The following is a 22,357-nucleotide window of genomic DNA, read 5'->3' on the forward strand; positions in this document are numbered from 1 at the left end:
GTGTGTGCTACCTAAATAATGACTAAAAGTAAGTCTTTGAGAACGGGTTTCTCAAGCCAGGTGGCGCATTAGACCAGGGGCTCATCTCCTGTTTCCAAAATGCATCACAAACTCTAGTATAACTTACTACACGCTTACTATCACAAACTCAAACACGGGAAAATATAACGGCACCGGGACGCGCCCTCGCTACAGGTCCACGGCACGCTCGTCTCCGGTGCGCGTCGCGGCAGCAGCGGCAGCCGGGGCGGCGGTGGGGGCGGCGTTGACGGCAGACGGCTGGTACGCGTCCGCCTACCGCCGTACCAAGGCGGGCAGCTCGGAGGAGTGTCATCGCTCACCCAAGTTGTTTCTATTATCATTGCTACATTGTCTCCAGCATATGGCGCGATTATGGACATTATATTTTATTAAACACTCAGCTTCTGTTTACTTCAACTTTGAGAATAGATTAACGGCGATATTTTTTTTTATCGCCCGATAAGAGTCTCGCGTTAACGCAGCACGTTAACGCCGATAACGGCCCACCACTAATATATATATATTTATATTTATTTATTTATTTATTTATTTATAGCCTATAGGGTGACCAGATGTCCCGCTTTGTGCGGGACAGTCACGCATTTCCACTTTTTACAAATTGAGACGTTGTCCCGCATTGTTATTGATAGTTATTGACTCGATTTTTTAAAATGCGTGTTTTATAATCTGGCATTTATCAAATAGCTGTGTGCGGAGACAGCAGTGAGGGCTGTCTTCAGGGGGCGGGGCGGGCCGTTTGATCATGTCAATCAAACTGGGACGCGGACGCAGGTTAAGGGAACACCCACCAACATGATAATGAAGATAATAAGAAATTATTTCCTGGGACTGGGAACGCCTCGGGATCCCCCCGTCAGAGTTGGTCAATGTCGCCCGGGAAAGGGAAGTCTTTTTAATGTGAAAATGGTGGACATACTTTATAATAACATGGTTGCTATGACGGTTGCTATGGACGCTGAACCCAGCAGCTCGCGTGCCGTTTAAATCATGGCTATAAATGTTTGTCTTTGCTGATTATGTTATTTTATGTAACCGTGTAGGCCTAATGATGTTCTCTTATTTAACAACTTAAAAAAAACGTTAGTAAATTTTTTAGAGCAGGTATGGCGTCTTCTTTCTTGGGATTTAATAGAGCGTGTTAATAAACCATTTTCGTTGCTTCGAGGAGGTCTGGTGGTCTCCGTAGGCCTATATAATAAATAAATAAATAAATACATATAGGCCTATAAATATGTAGGCCTATGTCAATGGTCAATGATCAGATACAGATCTTGTTATAACAATAAGCTACATAGCTACGTGGTCTACTTATAATATTATGACTAAATAATTGTATGTTTTTATATATATTAATTAATAATAATAATAAAAAAAGATATATATATTATTAATTCAATATTAAACCAATGGATTTCAATCGGGAGATTATTTTCGACAAAATATGGGGCAGGCTGCGCAGGATTTTATGGCGCTATGGTGGTTGCCATCGACTACACAAACTGGCCATTATTTCATTTTCTGTAACATCCACGCATATATCCTGCATTTAATACATGTAGGCCTACACGTTATATGCACAATATTCTGAACAAACCCCCGAACATATTGATTCTAGGTTCCTGTGATAGGAGCGGGACGCTGTGATGTTAATTTATTTATTCATTAAATTATTATATTATTAATCGATTAAACATTAATGTACACAATGTATGCACCGTTCACGTTGCAAACGACTTCATGAGTTCAAACATAAACATTCATTGTAACATGACATTCATTCATAGCTCTGCTCCGAACCACGTTAACGACATAATTTGTAATAATTAATTAATAATAATATTATAATTATTATTATTATTTCTAATTTGCATAATTTTATGTCAAAGTCCTTCTACTCCTTCTATAGTGTCTCTGGTTAAGTGCGGCAACTGAGCTGCCGTCAATTGTGTTGTTTTTGTCGTAAACTAGGGTCCGCTGGCTAGGAAATAGACAGATATTCTAAGGTGTCCTTCAAAATTCACCTTGTAATATCTTTCTATTTTCCGCAGTTTAGACTTATAATTAATAAGTTACTTTTGCATTGAACTTGACTTTCTGACCTTTTTTTTTTTTTTTAATCCCTGTCTGGTGGCTAGTCACGTCACCCAGAGAGATGCGCATGGTCAGATTTTGTAGTGACACAGCCTATAACCTATTCATGAAAGCAAAACATCAAGCTCATTGATTTAACGAGGCATGTTATTTGAAACAATTAATTAAGTTATCATGTGTGAGAGGTCATTCCTCCTCCTGAGTGTGCTTCCTATTTATGTCTAGTAGGCTATACTGTCCACAAGCACCCCCCACCCCTCCCAATATGGATATTGAGAATTGTTTCCACGTCCCAGTGGTGGTGGTGTTATATAAATGAAAGAGGGCATTCAAATATACTAAAGTGATTCATTAGGAGGCCGAAGCCCTAAAGGAAGTGATGCAATAGGTGGCTGAGGCAAGGACATTAAGCAGTAAGCTTAATAAATTAGTTGACAAGAGATAGAATCTTGTCCATTAGACCTTCAGGGTGCATCTTGGGATTACTCTGTGAAAATTGTGGGTCTCTGGAAAAAAGCCGGCCCTAACCCTAACCCTAACCCTAACCCTAATCCTCAGACCCCCCCCCTCCCTGCCCTCGGGGTCCGAGAAGGCCAAGTTTCGGTGTGGGGGTCCCAGTTAGGCCCTAGAATAAGGTAGTCAAGTTTCAGGGCGGTATGACCTTCCTATCCCAAAAACTTTCTTTCCACCACATTCTGATCCACTAGGTCTTACACGCAACACTTCTGAGAGGCTTTGTCCAAAAAACTGTCTATTTTGGAAAACTTTTTTTCTGTAAGGGCTAGAACTCCAAATCTCAGATATGTTATTCTCAGGACCCTGGGAAATGTGTGTATACATTTTGGCATCTCTAGCTATCTCGAAAAGGTGGGAAAAGGGGCGTGACCTCGGACAGTAAGGTAAATGTGAATAAGACTAGGTTAGTTTCTAGTCCCCATTTTTGATGGGATGGAGGTGTTAATGTGTGCCTTAAGGTGTGTAGACACAGCTGGCCTGTGGACAAGTTTTTGAAGTCTGGGGTCAAAAGGTCAAAAGGAGCCAGCACCACGCCCCTTATGAGATAACAAAAAGTTAATGTGCATTTCTCTCATAACTTTTTGTCATTATTAAAAAGAGGCCTGATTCTCAGATATGCATGTTGGATGGCCAGGGTGTAGGTCTGAGAAGAACTTCAGGCCAAAATCTTGCAAGCGAGCCGGTGAAGTGCAACAAGATCAGATGGAGCACTTGGTAAGTAATTTCTTGTAGGGCTGGTGCCCCCAAGTTGATAATCGTCCTTTGCGACCCCCGTTGATAAAAAAGAGACCCCAGGTCTATAGCTTACTTGTTACTGGCCTTGACTCAGAAGTTACTTATTGCATCACTTCCTTTAGGGCTTCGGCCTGCTTTCATTGTAGTATATTTGAATGCCCTCTTTCATATATATGACACCACCACCACTGGGCCGTAGCAACAATTCTCCATATCCATATGGGGAGGGGGGGGGGAGGGGGGGGTGTGCTTGTGGACAGTAGGGGTACAAATAGGAAGCTTGCAATGAGGATTTCAATCACCAGAAATAGTCAATACACACTCAGGAGGAGGAATGACCTCTCACACATGATAACTTAATGAATTATTTCAAATAACCCTGCCTCGTTAAATAATCAATAGGCTATAGGCTATAGGTTATAGGCTGTGTCACTACCAAATATGTCCGTGCGCATCTCTCAGAGTGACGTAACTAGCCACCAAACAGAGATAAAAAAAAGATTACAAAACAAGTTGATAACAACAAACTTATTAATTATACAAGTCTAAACTGCGGAAAATAGAAAGATATGGGGGGCAATCGATGGCAACCATCATAGCAAGTCACGTGACGTGGACGCAGGCCCATTGAAAAGAATGGGCCAAAAAAATGTAGGCGTGTCACATGTTCAGAGCCGTAATGCATTTTCCGCTGTGGACCAACGCAGTTTTACTTCAATCTGGAATGAGACTGGGTTTAAGGGACGTGGTTAGTTTCAGTTTTTGAGGGGGTCTGCTGAAAAATTCTGATAAATTAGATTATTTTAGCCTACTTGTTTTGACGAATCCTGCGCAGCCCCCCCCTTCTGAAGTCGAAAATAAATTCCCAATTAATTTATCTATTTATTATATACGAAGACCACCAGACCTCCTCGAAGCAAAGAAAATGGTCTGTTAACCCACTCTATTAAATCACAAGAAAGAAGACGCCATACCTGCTCTAAAAAATTTACTAACGTTTTTTTTAAGTTGTTAAATAAGAGAACATCATTAGGCCTACACGGTTACATAAAATAACATAATCAGCAAAGACAAACATTTATAGCCATGATTTAAACGGCACGCGAGCTGCTGGGTTCAGCGTCCATAGCAACCGTCATAGCAACCATGTTATTATAAAGTATGTCCACCATTTTCACATTAAAAAGACTTCCCTTTCCCGGGCGACATTGACCAACTCTGACGGGGGGATCCCGAGGCGTTCCCAGTCCCAGGAAATAATTTCTTATTATCTTCATTATCATGTTGGTGGGTGTTCCCTTAACCTGCGTCCGCGTCCCAGTTTGATTGACATGATCAAACGGCCCGCCCCGCCCCCTGAAGACAGCCCTCACTGCTGTCTCCGCACACAGCTATTTGATAAATGCCAGATTATAAAACACGCATTTTAAAAAATCGAGTCAATAACTATCAATAACAATGCGGGACAACGTCTCAATTTGTAAAAAGTGGAAATGCGTGACTGTCCCGCACAAAGCGGGACATCTGGTCACCCTATAGGCTATAAATAAATAAATAAATAAATAAATATAAATATATATATATTAGTGGTGGGCCGTTATCGGCGTTAACGTGCTGCGTTAACGCGAGACTCTTATCGGGCGATAAAAAAAAATATCGCCGTTAATCTATTCTCAAAGTTGAAGTAAACAGAAGCTGAGTGTTTAATAAAATATAATGTCCATAATCGCGCCATATGCTGGAGACAATGTAGCAATGATAATAGAAACAACTTGGGTGAGCGATGACACTCCTCCGAGCTGCCCGCCTTGGTACGGCGGTAGGCGGACGCGTACCAGCCGTCTGCCGTCAACGCCGCCCCCACCGCCGCCCCGGCTGCCGCTGCTGCCGCGACGCGCACCGGAGACGAGCGTGCCGTGGACCTGTAGCGAGGGCGCGTCCCGGTGCCGTTATATTTTCCCGTGTTTGAGTTTGTGATAGTAAGCGTGTAGTAAGTTATACTAGAGTTTGTGATGCATTTTGGAAACAGGAGATGAGCCCCTGGTCTAATGCGCCACCTGGCTTGAGAAACCCGTTCTCAAAGACTTACTTTTAGTCATTATTTAGGTAGCACACACATATTATGAATGCCTTCGGCAGAATTCTAATGAGCCATTTTAATCTAGATTAATCTAGATTAATTCTATTATATATATATATATATATAGACCTTACATGTTTATATTCTGAGAAACGCTCCAACGCATGGGTTAACATTTCGTTCTGCGTAGAACGAAAAAAGTCAGACAATCGTGCTCTGGGACACGATTCAATAGATTAACTTTTGTGCGCATGAGCACGAAATGTTTTTGAGGAGGTCTGCTGTAAAAACCGGGAAAATCAGAGTAGCCCTAATACACTACATTTACCCTTTGATGCATTTGTTGTTTTGACACATAAATAGCTAGAGGGTGCATTGTACTATCTGCGCACACCCCTTCTATAGTCGAAGAAAAAATCCCAATTGAAAGGCTATGGTTTGAATTTCGTTCTGTGTAATACGAAATAAGTCAGACAATCGTGCTTTGGGACACGATTCAATAGATTAACGTTCGTGCAAATGAGCACGAAATGTTTTTGAGGAGGTCTGCTCTTAAAAGCAGGGAAATCAGTTGTATCGCTAATACACTACATTTACCCTTTGATGCATTTGTTGTTTTGACACATAAATAACTAGAGGGTGCACTGTACTATCTGCGCACACCCCTTCTATAGTCAAAGAAAATATCCCAATTGAAAGGCTATGGTTTGAATTTCGTTCTGTGTAATACGAAATAAGTCAGACAATCGTGCTTTGGGACACGATTCAATAGATTAACGTTCGTGCACATGAGCACGAAATGTTTTTGAGGAGGTCTGCTCTTAAAAGCAGGGAAATCAGTTGTATCCCTAATACACTACATTTACCCTTTGATGCATTTGTTGTTTTGACACATAAATAACTAGAGGGTGCACTGTACTATCTGCGCACACCCCTTCTATAGTCAAAGAAAATATCCCAATTGAAAGGCTATGGTTTGAATTTCGTTCTGTGTAATACGAAATAAGTCAGACAATCGTGCTTTGGGACACGATTCAATAGATTAACGTTCGTGCACATGAGCACGAAATGTTTTTGAGGAGGTCTGCTCTTAAAAGCAGGGAAATCAGTTGTATCCCTAATACATTACATTTACCCTTTGATGCAATTGTGGTTTTGGCATAAAAATAACTAGGGTGCAGTGTACTATCTGCGCACACCCCTTCTGAAGCCTCTCTCTCTCTCTCTCTCTCTCTCTCTCTCTCTCTCTCTCTCTCTCTCTCTCTCTCTTTCTCTCTCTCTCTCTCGTTTCGTTCTGTGGAGCACGAAAAATACGTTTCAGTCTTTGAGGGGGTATTCTGCAAAATCGGAAATATTGACACACACACACACACACACACACACACACACACACACACACACACACACACACACACACACACACACACACACACACACTGCATTGGTTTACATTTCATTCTATGTAGCACGAAGAAATCGGAGAAACGCTCCCATTCACGATGCATAGGTTTACATTTCGTTCAGTGTAGCACGAAAAAAACGCTGCCACTCAAAATGCATCGGTTTACATTTCGTTCTGTGTAGCACGAAATAATCGGAGAAACGCTCCCATTCAGAATGCATTGGTTTACATTTCGTTCTGTGGAGCACGTTCGTTTCATTTTTTGAGGAGGTCTGCTTAAAGATCGGAAATATTGACATACATATAACTAGAGGGTGCACTGTACTGTCTGCACACTCACTCACTCACTCTCTCTCTCTCTCTCTCTCTCTCTCTCTCTCTCTCTCTCTCTCTCTCTCTCTCTCTCTCTCTCTCGTCTGAAAAACGCTGCCATTAAAAATGCATTGGTTTACATTGCGTTCTATGTATCACGAAAAAAATCGGAGAAACGCTCCCATTCAGGATGCATCGGTTTACATTTCGTTCTGTGTAGCACGAAAAAAACGCTGCCACTCAAAATGCATTGGTTTACATTTCGTTCTGTGTAGCACGAAATAATCGAAGAAACGCTCCCATTCAGAATGCATTGGTTTACATTTCGTTCTGTGGGGGACGTTTGTTTCAGTTTTTGAGGAGGTCTGCTTAAAAAATCGGACATATTGACATATACTGTATATAACTAGAGGGTGCACTGTACTGTCTGCACACACACTCACTCACTCTCTCTCTCTCTGACGCTGCCATTCAAAATGCATTGGTTTACATTTCGTTCTGTGTAGCACGAAAAAAATCGGAGAAACGCTCCCATTGAGAATGCATCGGTTTACATTTCGTTCTGTGTAGCACGAAAAAATCGGAGAAACGCTCCCATTCAGAATGCATTGGTTTACATTTCGTTCTGTGTAGAACGAAAAAAGTCGGACAATCGTGCTGTGGGACACGATTCAATAGATTAACGTTCGTGCGCATGAGCACGAAATCGCGTGATACCGGGTTGCATATATATGAATGGTGTTTCTGCCTGTGTTTAGGACATATTCAATAAGTTTAGAGCTCATGTGCATATTCAAATTCATTTCAAAATAAACTTGTAATACAAAAAAAGTTTTTTTTTTACTTTTCATGGGTACTTTCATTGTGTAAAGTTTCATTTTGATAGGAGTAAAGGAAAAAAATAGCCCCATTGGGGTGTATTGTTGTCTGGCCTTACTGGCACACATCTTGAATTGATGAGAAATTAACATATTTCCTCAACTAGGATTTCTTAGGACTTTTAGTATGTTGTTCTGGACACCTCATAGAAATGATCTATGCTGAAAAAAATTATTTTACAATTAGTCTGTCGGAAAACGCTACTTTGCCTGGACTATAGGGAGCAGAGGGAGAGGACGTCTTTTTGATTGTTTGGTTTCAAAATCTTGCTCTCTTTTGCTAATTTCTACTCTCTCACTTTACAACCCTTTTCCTACAGCAGCATTAGGAGTTTATACCGATATCCTAACCAGTATCTCCATTCGCATATCTTGTTGATTTATACTTTGAAAAACAAATACAAAACAAGATATTACATTTAAATGTCTTTATTGTTGAAATTATCTTTCGTCGATACCATAGTGCAAATAAATTAGGATTGAAAAACAATGTTTATCAAAAAAATTAATGTTTCCATAAATAAAAACATCTGCTACAAAATGAATAGATCTTTGTAAAATATATTATTATTCACTGTGGTTCATTCACTGTGACTGCCCCCATTGGTTGTTAAAAGACAATATGAGGTCAGATTCTTCTAGTTTGTGCATGGCAGGAAGTAATTGTTTCTCAGGATACGGAACAGCTTTCCAGTCCTCAGGTTGTACTCAAACATGTTGGACCCACTGTAAATGTAGGTGTAACCTGAGGGAAGAAGAGCGCAGTGTTAGTTAGTTTGCAGGTGGTACGATAGAGGAACATGTTAAACCTGGCACAATGTAACCACATTGTCATTTTCATTCAAGATAATTTCAACTAATAAGAGTGCAAGAAAACCAAAACGGCTCAATTGATCAAATACATTTTGTTGAAAACAGTGACGGCTTTAGTTAAAATGTTTCCTAGTAGCCTATACGGTATGTTTAGATCTACAACTTTTCCAGTGGGGGTCTAGTTCAAGGGTCTGTGACTGTTTGAAAAAACAAAGAACATTATTTTGGCCTCATGTCATCACTCACCTCTGTACTGGAATCCAGCCGTCACCTTGCTGGTGTGTCCTGGGATCAGGGTTTCTATTGACTTGGGGAATCCTGCATCCATCGTTTGTCTTGCCTCATCATAACTGTGGAAACACAAGAGTGAAACTGTGATCCACGGCTCGTAAAAGGGCGTGGCCGGAAATGATCGACCAGTTATCAGTTGACAGTAGTGTAGTTTTGATTGTTTTTTTGTAGTTCTCTTACCTATAGTACTGGTCGCCCACAATGAACAAGGTCCTGCGTTTATGGGTATCGTACAAGGCGGCATTGATTTTGTTCACGCTCCTAGGCAGACCGAAAATGTTGATATCCTTGGGAAAGCCTGTCACCAGATAAGTCCCGGAGAAGGCCCAGACCTTACGACCTGGAGGGACACGGGGAAAGAAACAGGATTATCATGTGTGCTAAGTTTTCTTCCCCAAAGATGTTTTCTGTGTAACATTCAGCTTTTTTTTTAAGCGTTACAAAACGTGATGCCCTTTCTGCCGTTTTCCGTAAAGCCTTTTAAAAAACGTGCTAAACAACAGCATATCATTCCTATGCTGCCGGAGCTTGTACCTTGGAAAAGATAGACTTGGTCAGTCTGGTGGCTCTCAAAAGCAGCATCCACTTTTTCGGGGGCGTTGGACCAGAAGTTGGCGATGAGGGACTGCTGGGGCTGGGGGTTCCGGGGGGACTTACGCCAGAAGAAACTGCAAGACGACAACAATGACAATCAAACAAAAGTGTATGAGAATTCTGCAAATCATGAATCCATGAAAGGTCACAGTAGTGTAGGGTTATGGTGAGTGTTTTGAACGGTCTCTACCTGTCCTTGAAGAAGAGCATCTCGCCCCTCAGGGTGCTCACAGCGTCGAGGACCATGGTGGAGTCGCAGGAGTTGGGGGTGGTGGGGGGTGTGGGCTCATTTGGTCTCACGTTGACGTTAGGACCTGGTGATGGACATGGTGTAACGAAAATCATCAGTCACGGAATAAACGGGACGCAAAATGCATCTCGATTGCTTACAGACTGCAACGATGTAACACCAGCCGCCCTCCAGCTTTTTGACCGCTAACTGTCTTCGAACCCTTCCAGCATCATTATAACCTACATTCTTAAACATTATCCCTCACATCAGATAGCTTTTTTTGTGGGGAATTACAGGTAGGGAAAGCGATCCTAGCAAGGAAAAAAAATAAAGTATTTTAAAGTCATTGATCCATCCACTGACCATAAAGGGACTGGATGCCGTTGATATCGTCACGGGGCAGCTGAAAGGTGTCGGGGTCCTTGTAGATGTACACTGGGTACATGAGCGCACTGGGGTCAGTTGAGTGGGCCAGGCCCAGGGAATGTCCGAACTCATGGGCCGCAACCAGGAACAGAATGTAACCTGCAAAATACACAAACACAAACATGAAACAAGAGATTCAAGATTCAAGGGGTTTTTATGTGTTGCATACACAAATAGGCTATATTTTCTGTGCGCCGAACTCACCTCTTCTTCCGCTGTAAGTGAAATCCTCGTCTTCATCGAAGTGGGCGTCGCCGCCGATCCCCGCGGAGGGGGCGAAGGCGTGGGCGAGCGTGTGATGGGGGCCGTCGAAGGGGTTGAAATCACCATGCGCTGTCGGCACAAGATCAGAAACACGTTAATGTCAGGTACACCAAAACAGAGATTAGGGAGATGAGTGAAGTCCTGTGTTAAACCCCCCAGCATCCTTTCAACGTGCAACTCGGCAACAACAACCTCAATCCACTGCTGGCCCTCAGGCAGTGGATTGGCTGTGGTGTTTTTTGTTTTGGGAGGCCGTGGACATGACGGCCTCTCAGCGTATTAATGCTATAAGCTATTTATTAGCCTATTTCAGTCAAATTTAGCAGCTCACTTTTTGCACTATTTATTATATTGTATTAATACTATAGCACGTTAAATCTAACAATTTTGGGTTACTCTCTAATCCGGTGTTGACACTTACCTCCGCTCCCGAAGGAGATCATGATGTCAGCGATACCGCTCTCGATCCTCTGAAACGTCAGGGGAGTGACTTTGGCCCACACATTCAACGCCTTTTCCATGGACTCGTCTACCTCTGCCCGGGACAAGTCCGGAGTGTAGTTCACGATCCTGTGAGGGTAAAGAGATAAATAGATGTTTGATCAGACATCACTCCCAGGCGCACTCATCTCAAGACCAACAAACACACACACACACACACACACACACAGAAAGCACAGGAGAGAGGCGAACTACAATACAACACCCAGACCCCCTGACACACAGATAGCAACAAGGTGGTGGTCCTGTCTAGCGACACTCTTATGAGCGCTGCCAGGGTGAGGGGTTCAAATCCCGCTGGGGTCCACCATGCTAAGAATGTATGCACTCACAGTATTATAAAACGTTTGGGATAATAGAATCCACCCAATGGTATGCATTTTGGTCCCTGTTACCTGTAGGTGAGGGCCTCTGTTTGCCACTTGGGGTCCCCACTGAAAGTGGAGAAGCGGGCGACTTGGTTGTCAGGGACCCCGCAGCGGGCCTTCTTCATTATTTCTATGGTGTCTGCGTCCACTGAGCCAGTGATATGCAGCCCGAAGAAGCGCTGCATGTCCCTGAGCTTCTCGTCCATCGGGTTGACCCTCCGGCGACCAAAAGTCCTCTCAGGCTCATCGGTTAGGTTGAAGAAGCTCTTGAGGTAGCTCTGTTGGAGAGAGAGAGAGAGAGAGAGAGAGAGAGAGAGAGAGAGAGAGAGAGAGAGAGAGAGAGAAGAGAGTGGAAGGTGGGTGGAAGATAGAGGAACAATGATCAGACATTGAGGACAATTTTCTTCATTATTTATAGATTTTGTGCTGTTTAGGATGATGCATTGATTGTTAAGCATTGGCTTGAAAATACATGGGTTGCTTACATGCATACAAACAACAGCCAATTCAAAGTTATACACCCCTTTAAAATTGAAAGATCTGTTAGCAATTTTTTCCTCAAAAGATAATTGGTGAATTCCAATACCACCTGTAACAATTAAGGGTTTACACAGCTAAGCCAAAGAGAAAAAGAAAAAGGACTTACCTCTGCAAATTCTTCATCTTTATGGGTGATTTGTTGCTGTGGTGGTTCCCTGTCTAGGGGCAGGGCGTAAACCACCGCTGCCGTCAAGCTCAGGAAGATGCACAGGTTCAAGGAGCGCATGTTGTTTTGCCGTGAAGGACTTAAGTTATGAGTTGTGGGCACCGCAGGCAGGCATTATATACCTTCACGGCCGGGCCGGGAGGTGTTGAGTAACCAGGCGAACTGGCGAAGTGAGTCACTTGATGAGGAAACACACCATATGGTGGAGGAAGTAGGAGGTGCTAGGCTAAAGAGAAGGAAAAAAGATTCCACAAACATACTGATACAATAGAGACACTTTGATGCCTGGGGGAGGGTAACATGACACACATGCCTGGCTGTGTTATATATGTTGCGTTATTTAGAAATGTTTAACAATTCAAAATATTGACCGATATTCTCAACATGATTCAATTGTTATTTAATTTAGCAATCTTACACGAGATGGCGTTCTTGAATGTCATTATTGGTACGCAAAGCACAGCCGTAGTATGAATGAATGAATGAATGAAAACTTTATTGAACAATAATTAACAAAAAGTGCTCAAAAGGATTAAAAAAAAACACAATAAAGCCAAAAGGCTTGTTTCCATTGTGGTCCTTTAGATGGAAGGGGAGAAACAACACATGGACTAAAGCATGGAGGACAAACACACAGCACAATGGACTAAAACATTGAGGAACAAAGGGGAATAAAATAAATAAAACAAGGGATAAGTTCCCAGACACACAAACAGACAGTACAATATTCCTAGTACTTCATGGATCTTTTGATTTGGTTTATGAGTTGGATAACCATTTTTTTTATTGAAGATTTAAAATGAAAGTAGGAGGAGCTCAACAGTTTAAGGTTTAAAGGTAAGCCATTCCACAAGACAGCTGCCGAGTATAGGAAAGGGTACTTTTTAGTGGTGGATTTCATGATTTGTTTGAATGAATCAGTTTGCGTCTGTCAGTTCGCCAAGAAGAGTCGTTCATTTGTTCGTTCGTACGTTTGCATTTCCGGTAGCGGTGAATCATGATTCTCAGTCACTGAGTCGGTCAGACTCGGCTCCTCCCTCGTTCTCGTTCAAACGAATCGCGAATGCACGTTCTCAGCCGAGTCGGTCAGACTCAGGATCACGATCGTGCAATGGTGCCAACGGTCATCAATCAAGTTCCTTTTAGCTGAGGAGTGCTTCATGTTCATCTTCATGTTCGGAATCGGGATGTTGTTGCCCGGCTGACTCTCGTGACTTCTCAGTCCTCGAGTCTTCACCGCTAAACACAGTCAGTGAACGAACGGCAACTCACGAGTCAGCGCGACTCAGCAACTAGTGGGTGGAGCTGGGAGTCGAGTCTCGGCGAACGAACGAGACGAACAACGACGAACGAGAGCGGCGAATCAGGTCAGTTCGTTCATTTTAAAGAGTCGTTCGTTTGAACTGATTCGTTCGCAAACGAGCCACCACTAGTACTTTCCCATACAGCTCTTAAAACGGCAGGGTCTGAAATCAGTGGAACTCCCCCTGGTGGAATAATTGTGTGTGTCACTAATTTTGGAGAAGTAATTTCTTAGGTACTTGGGTGCCAGGTTATTTCTTAAGTATTTCTTAGTCTTGTAGACTAAACACAGTTTAAGTTGGGAAACTCTCTCCTCCACTCTGAGCCACCTAAGACTGGAGAAGGGGTCAGGAAGAAGATGTGTTCTGAGAGTTTGAGGACCACTCTGATCAGTTTATTTTGACAGATCTGTAGCTTATCTATTAGGCCTTTAGTAGTGCCAGTGTACCAAGATGTACAGGCATAGTCAAGATGGCATTGAACTAGGGCATTGGCCAGGGTTTTCAAGGTGTTACTATCTAAGAGGCTGGATATTCTTGCCAGGAACTTAGTCCTTTGGCTCACCTTTGAGATGACTCTTTGGGCCATAAATTCCCCTGATAGTTTGTTGTCTAATATACAGCCTAAGTAAGTGACAACTTCCTTGGCCGTAACCTCAACATCACCTACTACTACCCTAAACCCCAAAGACTTTCTTAGCTTGTCTCTGGACCCAAAAAGAATCGACTCTGTTTTGCCAAGGTGGAGAGACAGCTTGTTATCTGTCAGCCAAGAACTGAGGTTAAGGAGTTCTACACTGAGCAGCCTTTCTACCTCTGATTTCTCTTTATGAGAGACTAGAATGGCAGAGTCGTCTGCAAATAAAAACAGATTGCAGTCTATGGCTGACGGCATATCATTCACATATAACAAAAAGAAGAGAGGACCTAAAATACTCCCCTGGGGAACTCCACATGTTAATTTAAGTGGTGAGGACAAGGTCCCTTCCACATCCACCACCTGTTCTCTTCCAACCAGGTATGACCTCACCCACTGGAGAGATGTACCAGAAAAACCCAGGGCTTTGAGTTTGTTCAAGAGGATATCAGACTGAACTGCGTCAAATGCCTTTTGAAGGTCTATTAACACCATGCCACAAAAGTTCCCCTTATCCACCTCTTTCCTGATTAAGTCTGTAAGATAAAGCAGACAGGTATCAGTGGAATGGGCTTTTCTAAATCCTGATTGGAAGTCAAATAAGATGTTCTGCTCTGCTAAATAACTGTCTATTTGCTCATAATTTATTCTTTCAATAATTTTTGAAATTGTACACAGGATAGATATGGGGCAGAAATTTCCAGGATCAGATTTGATCCCCTTTTTATATAAAGGTATAACTCTTGCCACCTTAAATTTATTGGGGAAATGGCTATTTTTAATGGATAAATTTATAAGATGGGTTATGATAGGAGTGATTTTTTCAGCAGCATCCCTGAGAAATTTAGCTGGGATGTTGTCAAAACCGGTAGCTTTGGAAGGATTCAGGCCTTTGAGTTTTGTTAGTACCAACTCCTCTGTTACTTGTTTGAAATAAAAAGTGTTTGGCTGGACTCCCTTTTCTTCATAAAACTTGTGCACCATCTGTGGATCACTAAAAACACCAGAAGTAGAGGGAAGCTTCTGCACCAGGTTACTTGCAATTGTTGTGAAGAAGCTATTAAAGGTATTTGCCATTTTTTTATCACATGATATGGACCCATTAATATCTAGGCCTATTTTCCTTTGTTTCTGCTTAGGGTTCTCTTTCGTCCCTAAGGGCCTAAGAGTTGCCCACAAGTATAAAAGTAAGGTCCCAACCTTACTTTTATATAAAAAAATGTTTTTACATAGTTTTTTCATTAAATATGTATTCGCTGCAGCTGCCACTTCCGCCTTCTCCTCGCCAAAAAGAAATCCAACCCGCAATGAATCTTGGGATATGTTGGGCCGTGAAAGATCCACCTGGTGGATCCTTCACATTCCTTCGCATTTGAAGGAGCCTTCGAAATGGGACAGCCTTGACGCACCACTGTGACGTAAGCGGTCTTCAAATGCGTCCTTAGAAGGATGCAGCCCCTGAATTGAGACGCAGCCGTCATCGTTTTAACCACTTCCCTGTGCTGTTTATTACTTTGTAAACTGTAATAAACAGTCAACAGACTGTAAACTACGTCAACAGACAATATGTACTATTTGTATTACTGGATTTATGGAAGTCAAGACCACAGACAGAAACACATACACAAACACACACAGAGGCACACACACACATATATTGTGTTTATACGTATATAAGCCTGAAAACCTTTAAAATGTTCTCACACAAAAATGTACAACATTGACATCCACATACTCCACATACTAAAATAAAATGAACTGGTTATACTTTTGTATCATGAACAGCATAATGTAGAATTAGCATGTGAAAGTGTTATGTGATATAAAAGTGATGTAAAATCATATGTTGATGATATAAAAACATTATATCATGTGATATAAAAACATTATTAACATGATTACAAGTGATGCTTTAGATTATGTCCCTGTTATGAATGACGTAAGCATTGTGATGTTAAGTTGCCTTTGTTTGCTATCTCAGGCTAGCATAATCTCCGGGAAGACGGCCCATAGACATGCTGCCACTTGCCTCACAGGTAGCACAGGTATTACGTCCAACTCCAGCACATATAGAGCAATATTAAGCGATTGTGAGGAATAGCAACAAGATTCATTGCTCAAATCAATTCTAATCCCAGATTACATTCATTACAACTCTTTAGAGCAGGGGTGTCAAACGTACGGCCCGCGGGCCTAATCCAGCCCGTAGTGTAATTTAATCCGGCCCGCCAGATAATATCTAATGTCTATCAGAACTGGCCCGCCGGCATATCGCATTTCAGCGTTGACTTGCGTCTTGGCGCAGTAACCCTGGCACGTCTACCCCCCCCCCCCCCGTCAACAACCCCGTCAACCCGTAAATCCGTATCGCCCCCCCCCCCCGTCAACAATTCCCGCGGACCCTGTTACAATGTAATGCCCCCAATTAATGCAATGCAATTGGCCTGCGACTTTGTCCAAGACTTCAATTTTGGCCCACTGTATATTTGAGTTTGACACCCCTGCTTTAGAGGCTTGGGTTATGGTCCACAGGATTGATATGGATATTGTAAAATAATAGAGTAACACATTTAAATAGTACTATCGTAATATATTTTTATAACACAACATTATAACAGATTTTGAATGGCACATGCATGTATTTCCTGACTGTTATGTATGTATGACTATTCGTATTGGAAGCAGTCTTTTGTATACATATCAATGGAAAACTGCATGGAAGTGTTTTCTCGTATGGAATTTTCTGATCGATCCATGATTGTTGTTCCATAATTTTCTCAGGCTCAAATTGACAAACATGCATTGAATAATTTGTAAACATTAAGGAACAGATGACATATATTTAGTGTAATCCTTGTAACCACTTCCCTGTGTGGTTCATTACTTCCTGTAAAATACAGAGCCCACAGACAGAAACACACACACATTTCTCAATGGTGGAGAAACATAGGGAGCAGAGGGAGAGGACGTCTTTTTGATTGTTTGGTTTCAAAATCTTTTGCTAATTTCTACTCTCTCACTTTACAACCCTTTTCCTACAGCAGCATTAGGAGTTTATACCGATATCCTAACCAGTATCCCCATTTGCATATCTCTTGTTGATTTATACTTTGAAAAACAAATACAAAAAAATATATTAGTTTAAATGTCTTTATTGTTGAAATGATCTTTCGTTGATACATAGTGCAAAGAAATTAGGATTTAAAAACAATGTTTAGCAAAAAGAATTATGTTTCCGTAAATAAAAACATCTGCTACAAAATGAATAGATCTTTGTAAAATATATAATTAAGAAATGTAACACTGGTTCATTCACTGTGACTGCCCCATTGGTTGTTAAAAGACAACATGAGGTCAGATTCTTCTAGTTTGTGCATGGCAGGAAGTAATTGTTCTTCAGGATACGGAACAGCTTTCCAGTCATCAGGCTGTACTCAAACATGTTGGACCCACTGTAAATGTAGGTGTAACCTGAGGGGAGAAGGGCACAGCGTTAGTTAGTTTGCAGGTGGTACGATAGAGGAACATGTTCAACCTGGCACAATGTAACCACATTGTCATTTTCATTCAAAATAATTTCAACTAATAAGAGAAAACCAAAACGGCTCAATTGATCAAATACATTTTGTTGAAAACAGTGACGGCTTTAGTTAAAATGTTTCCTAGTAGCCTATACGGTATGTTTGGATCTACAACTTTTCCAGTGGGGGTGTAGTTCAAGGGTCTGTGACTGTTTGAAAAAACAAAGAACATTATTTTGGCCTCATGTCATCACTCACCTCTGTACTGGAATCCAGCCGTCACCTTGCTGGTGTGTCCTGGGATCAGGGTTTCTATTGACTTGGGGAATCCTGCGTCCATCGTTTGTCTTGCCTCATCATAACTGTGGAAACACAAGAGTAAAACTGTTATCCATGGCTCGTAAAAGGGCGTGGCCGGAAATGATCGACCAGTTATCAGTTGACAGTAGTGTAGTTTTGATTGTTTTTATGTAGTTCTCTTACCTATAGTACTGGTCGCCCACAAAGAAAAAGGTCCTGCTCTTATCGGTATCGTACAAGGCGGCATTGATTTTGTTCACGCTCCTAGGCAGACCAAAAATGTCGATATTCTTGGGAAAGCCTGTCACCAGATCATACCCGGAGAAGGCCCAGACCTTACGACCTGGAGGGACACGGGGAAAGAAACAGGATTATCATGTGTGCTAAGTTTTCTTCCCCAAAGATGTTTTCTGTGTAACATTCTGCTTTTTTTTGAAGCGCTACAAAACGTGATGCCCTTTCTGCCGTTTTCCGTAAAGCCTTTTAAAAAACGTGCTGAACAACAGCAGATCATTGCTGTGCTGCCGGAGCTTGTACCTTGGAAAAGATAGACTCGGTCAGTCTGGTGGCTCTCGAAAGCAGCATCCACTTTTTCGGGGGCGTTGGGCCAGAAGTTGGAGATGAGGGACTGCTGGGGCTGGGGGTTCCGGGGGTACTTACGCCAGAAGAAACTGCAAGACGACAACAACGACAATCAAACAAAAGTGTATGAGAATTCTGCAAATCATGAATCCATGAAAGGTCACAGTAGTGTAGGGTTATGGTGAGTGTTTTGAACGGTCTCTACCTGTCCTTGAAGAAGAGCATCTCGCCCCTCAGGGTGCTCACAGCGTCGAGGACCATGGAGGAGTCGCAGGAGTTGGGGGTGGTGGGGGGTGTGGGCTCATTTGGGTTCACGTTGACGTTAGGACCTGGTGATGGCCATGGTGCAACGAAAATCATCAGTCACGGAATAAACGGGACGCAATTGTTTCCGAGACCTGTTCGCAGTCAAATCTCGCCTCCCTTGTAGTTAAGGATAACTGTGATTGGTTGGTAATGCATCTCGAATGCTTAACAGACTGCAACGATGTAACACCAGCCGCCCTCCAGCTTTTTGACCGCTAACTGTCTTCGAACCCTTCCAGCATCATTATAACCTACATTCTTAAACATTATCCCTCACATCAGATAGCTTTTTTTGTGGGGAATTACAGGTAGGGAAAGCGATCCTAGCAAGCAAGTAGCAAAAAAAAAAAAAAGTATATTAAAGTCATTGATCCATCCACTGACCATAAAGGGACTGGATGCCGTTGATATCGTCACGGGGCAGCTGAAAGGTGTCAGGGTTCTTGTAGATGTACACTGGGTACATGAGCGCACCGGGGTCAGTTGAGTGGGCCAGGCCCAGGGAATGTCCGAACTCATGGGCCGCAACCAGGAACAGAATGTAACCTGCAAAATACACAAACACAAACATGAAACAAGAGATTCAAGATTCAAGGGGTTTTTATGTGTCGCATACACAAATAGGATATATTTTCCGTGCGCCGAACGCACCTCTTCTTCCGCTGTGAGTGAAATTCTCGTCGTCATCGAAGTGGGCGTCGCCGCCGATCCCCGCGGAGGGGGCGAAGGCGTGGGCGAGCGTGCCCTGGGGGCCGTCGAAGGGGTAGGAATCACCATGCGCTGTCGGCACAAGATCAGAAACACGTTAATGTCGGGTACACCAAAACAGAGATTAGGGAGATGAGTGAAGTCCTGTGTTAAACCCCCCAGCATCCTTTCAACGTGCAACTCGGCAACAACAACCTCAATCCACTGCTGGCCCTCAGGCAGTGGATTGGCTGTGGTGTTTTTTTGTTTTGGGAGGCAGTGGACATGACATAAGCCGCTCAGCGTAGTGATGCTATAAGCTATTTATTAGCCTATTTCAGTCAAATTTAGCAGCTCACTTTTTGCACTATTTATTATATTGTATTATTACTATAGCACGTTAAATCTAACAATTTTGGGTTACTCTCTAATCCGGTGTTGACACTTACCTCTGCGCCCAAAGGAGATCATGATGTCAGCGATACCGCTCTCGATCCTCTGAAACGTCAGGGGAGTGACTTTGGCCCACACATTCAACGCCTTTTCCATGGACTCGTCTACCTCTGCCCGGGACAAGTCCGGAGTGTAGTTCACGATCCTGTGAGGGTAAAGAGATAAATAGATGTTTGATCAGACATCACTCCCAGGCGCACTCATCTCAAGACCAACAAACACACACACACACACACACACACACACACACACACAAAGCACAGGAGAGAGGCGAACTACAATACAACACCCAGACCCCCTGACACACAGATAGCAACAAGGTGGTGGTCCTGTCTAGCGACACTCTTATGAGCGCTGCCAGGGTGAGGGGTTAAAATCCCGCTGGGGTCCACCATGCTAAGAATGTATGCACTCACAGTATTATAAAACGTTTAGGATAACAGAATCCACCCAATGGTATGCATTTTGGTCCCTGTTACCTGTAGGTGAGGGCCTCTGTTTGCCACTTGAGGTCCTCACCGAAAGTGTCATACAGGCCAATTTGGTTGTCAGGGACCCCGCAGCGGGCCTTCTTCATCATCTCCATGGTGTCGGCGTCCACTGAGCCAGTGATATGCAGCCCGAAGAAGCGCTGCATGTCCCTGAGCTTCTCGTCCATCGGGTTGACCCTCCGGCGACCAAAAGTCCTCTCAGGCTCATCGGTTAGGTTGAAGAAGCTCTTGAGGTAGCTCTGTTGGAGAGAGAGAGAGAGAGAGAGAGAGAGAGAGAGAGAGAGAGAGAGAGAGAGAGAGAGAAGAGAGTGGAAGGTGGGTGGAAGATAGAGGAACAATGATCAGACATTGAGGACAATTTTCTTCATTATTTATAGACTTTGTGCTGTTTAGGATGATGCATTGATTGTTAAGCATTGGCTTGAAAATACAAGGGTTGCTTATATGTATACATGCATACAAACAACAGCCAATTCAAAGTTATACACCCCTTTACAAAGCGCTGTCTGTTAGCAATTTTTTCCTCAAAAGATAATTGGTGAATTCCAATACCACCTGTAACAATTAAGGGTTTACACAGCTTAGCCAAAGAGAAAAAGAAAAAGGACTTACCTCTGCAAATTCTTCATCTTTATGGGTGATTTGTTGCTGTGGTGGTTCCCTGTCTAGGGGCAGGGCGTAAACCACCGCTGCCGTCAAGCTCAGGAAGATGCACAGGTTCAAGGAGCGCATGTTGTTTTGCCGTGAAGGACTTAAGTTATGAGTTGTGAGCACCGCAGGCAGGCATTATATACCTTCACGGCCGGGCCGGGAGGTGTTGAGTAACCAGGCGAAGTGAGTTACTTGATGAGGAAACACACCATATGGTGGAGGAAGTAGGAGGTGCTAGGCTAAAGAGAAGGAAAAAAAATTCAAAATATTGACCGGTATTCTCAACATGATTCAATTGTTATATAATGGTAAATGGTAAATGGTCCTCATTTATATAGCACTTTCATCCAAAGCGCTTTACAGTGTTGACTGACATTCATCCATTCATGCACACATTCATATTTTATGTGGCTATAAATTAAGTTATTGAGTGACTTATGGACTTATAGAGTGCAATGCAGAGATGCAGAAATGCAGAGAACAAATGTTCTTGTGTAGCCTACTTCTACATGTGCAGGTGCACTGACAAATAAAAGATTTTTCTTCTGGCCTGTTTGCTGGCCTCAAATCCTTTCAAAATTTCTCACACAAAAATGTACAACATTGACATCCACATACTTAAAAATAGTATTATTGTTATACTTGTGTACTATTTTCTGATCCAGCGGTTCCCAAACGTTTAGCAGTGATGAACCCCTCGTGACCAATCACATCCCACCGAGTTCCCCCAGCATCTCACACACATCACATCACACAGCTCACTGAAATGTTTTTGTTCTTAATTCTGCTGCATAAACACAAAAAGTGAGCATGCATGTACATACATATATGCATAACATACAAAGACGAGATAGAATAACCAATATTCAGGAGCAATTTAAGCTTATTCTACATAGGGCGATAAAGAGAAATGTATAACAGGATTTTGTTTTCCTTTGCATGTGAACATAGAAATTGTTGCAATTGGTGGTCCTTTGTGGATTATTTTGCTCTTGTGCAGGAAGGTAACATAAGGGTAAACATAACAGGATAAGCGGAAGGGGAGTGTGGTTACACTGGGCTGCATACATTTATTTTTGCTACTGAGACTTCAGCCACAGGACTGTTTGGGAAGGTAAATCACAGATTTCATTCCAGTACCCCCTAGATCCATTCAGGTACACCAGGGGATACTAGT

At 42.6% G+C, this 22,357-nt stretch overlaps 2 protein-coding genes across 2 annotated transcripts; both read right to left on the minus strand.

The window, feature by feature from the left end:
- Positions 1–8,694: 8,694 nt before the first annotated feature.
- Positions 8,695–12,316, minus strand: LOC311354275 (stromelysin-1-like; the record flags this gene model as incomplete). Its single annotated transcript, XM_084474085.1, has 10 exons — positions 12,192–12,316; positions 11,573–11,823; positions 11,098–11,246; positions 10,617–10,745; positions 10,350–10,511; positions 9,945–10,068; positions 9,695–9,828; positions 9,341–9,500; positions 9,116–9,219; positions 8,695–8,801 (listed from the first exon to the last, which is right to left on the minus strand). Exons 1-10 carry the CDS (start codon positions 12,309–12,311, stop codon positions 8,695–8,697), a joined length of 1,440 nt encoding a protein of 479 aa, XP_084330211.1. The 5' UTR covers positions 12,312–12,316.
- Positions 12,317–17,323: 5,007 nt separating this feature from the next.
- LOC311354272 (collagenase 3-like) lies at positions 17,324–21,267 on the minus strand. Its single transcript, XM_084474083.1, has 10 exons — positions 21,142–21,267; positions 20,518–20,768; positions 20,035–20,183; positions 19,550–19,678; positions 19,283–19,444; positions 18,798–18,921; positions 18,548–18,681; positions 18,194–18,353; positions 17,969–18,072; positions 17,324–17,660 (listed from the first exon to the last, which is right to left on the minus strand). Exons 1-10 carry the CDS (start codon positions 21,259–21,261, stop codon positions 17,554–17,556), a joined length of 1,440 nt encoding a protein of 479 aa, XP_084330209.1. The 5' UTR covers positions 21,262–21,267; the 3' UTR covers positions 17,324–17,553.
- Between the last annotated feature and the right edge of the window lie 1,090 nt (positions 21,268–22,357).

The sequence above is a fragment of the Micromesistius poutassou genome, assembly GCF_964030765.1.
Source record: "Micromesistius poutassou genome assembly, chromosome: 10".
Taxonomy (NCBI): Eukaryota; Metazoa; Chordata; class Actinopteri; order Gadiformes; family Gadidae; genus Micromesistius; species Micromesistius poutassou.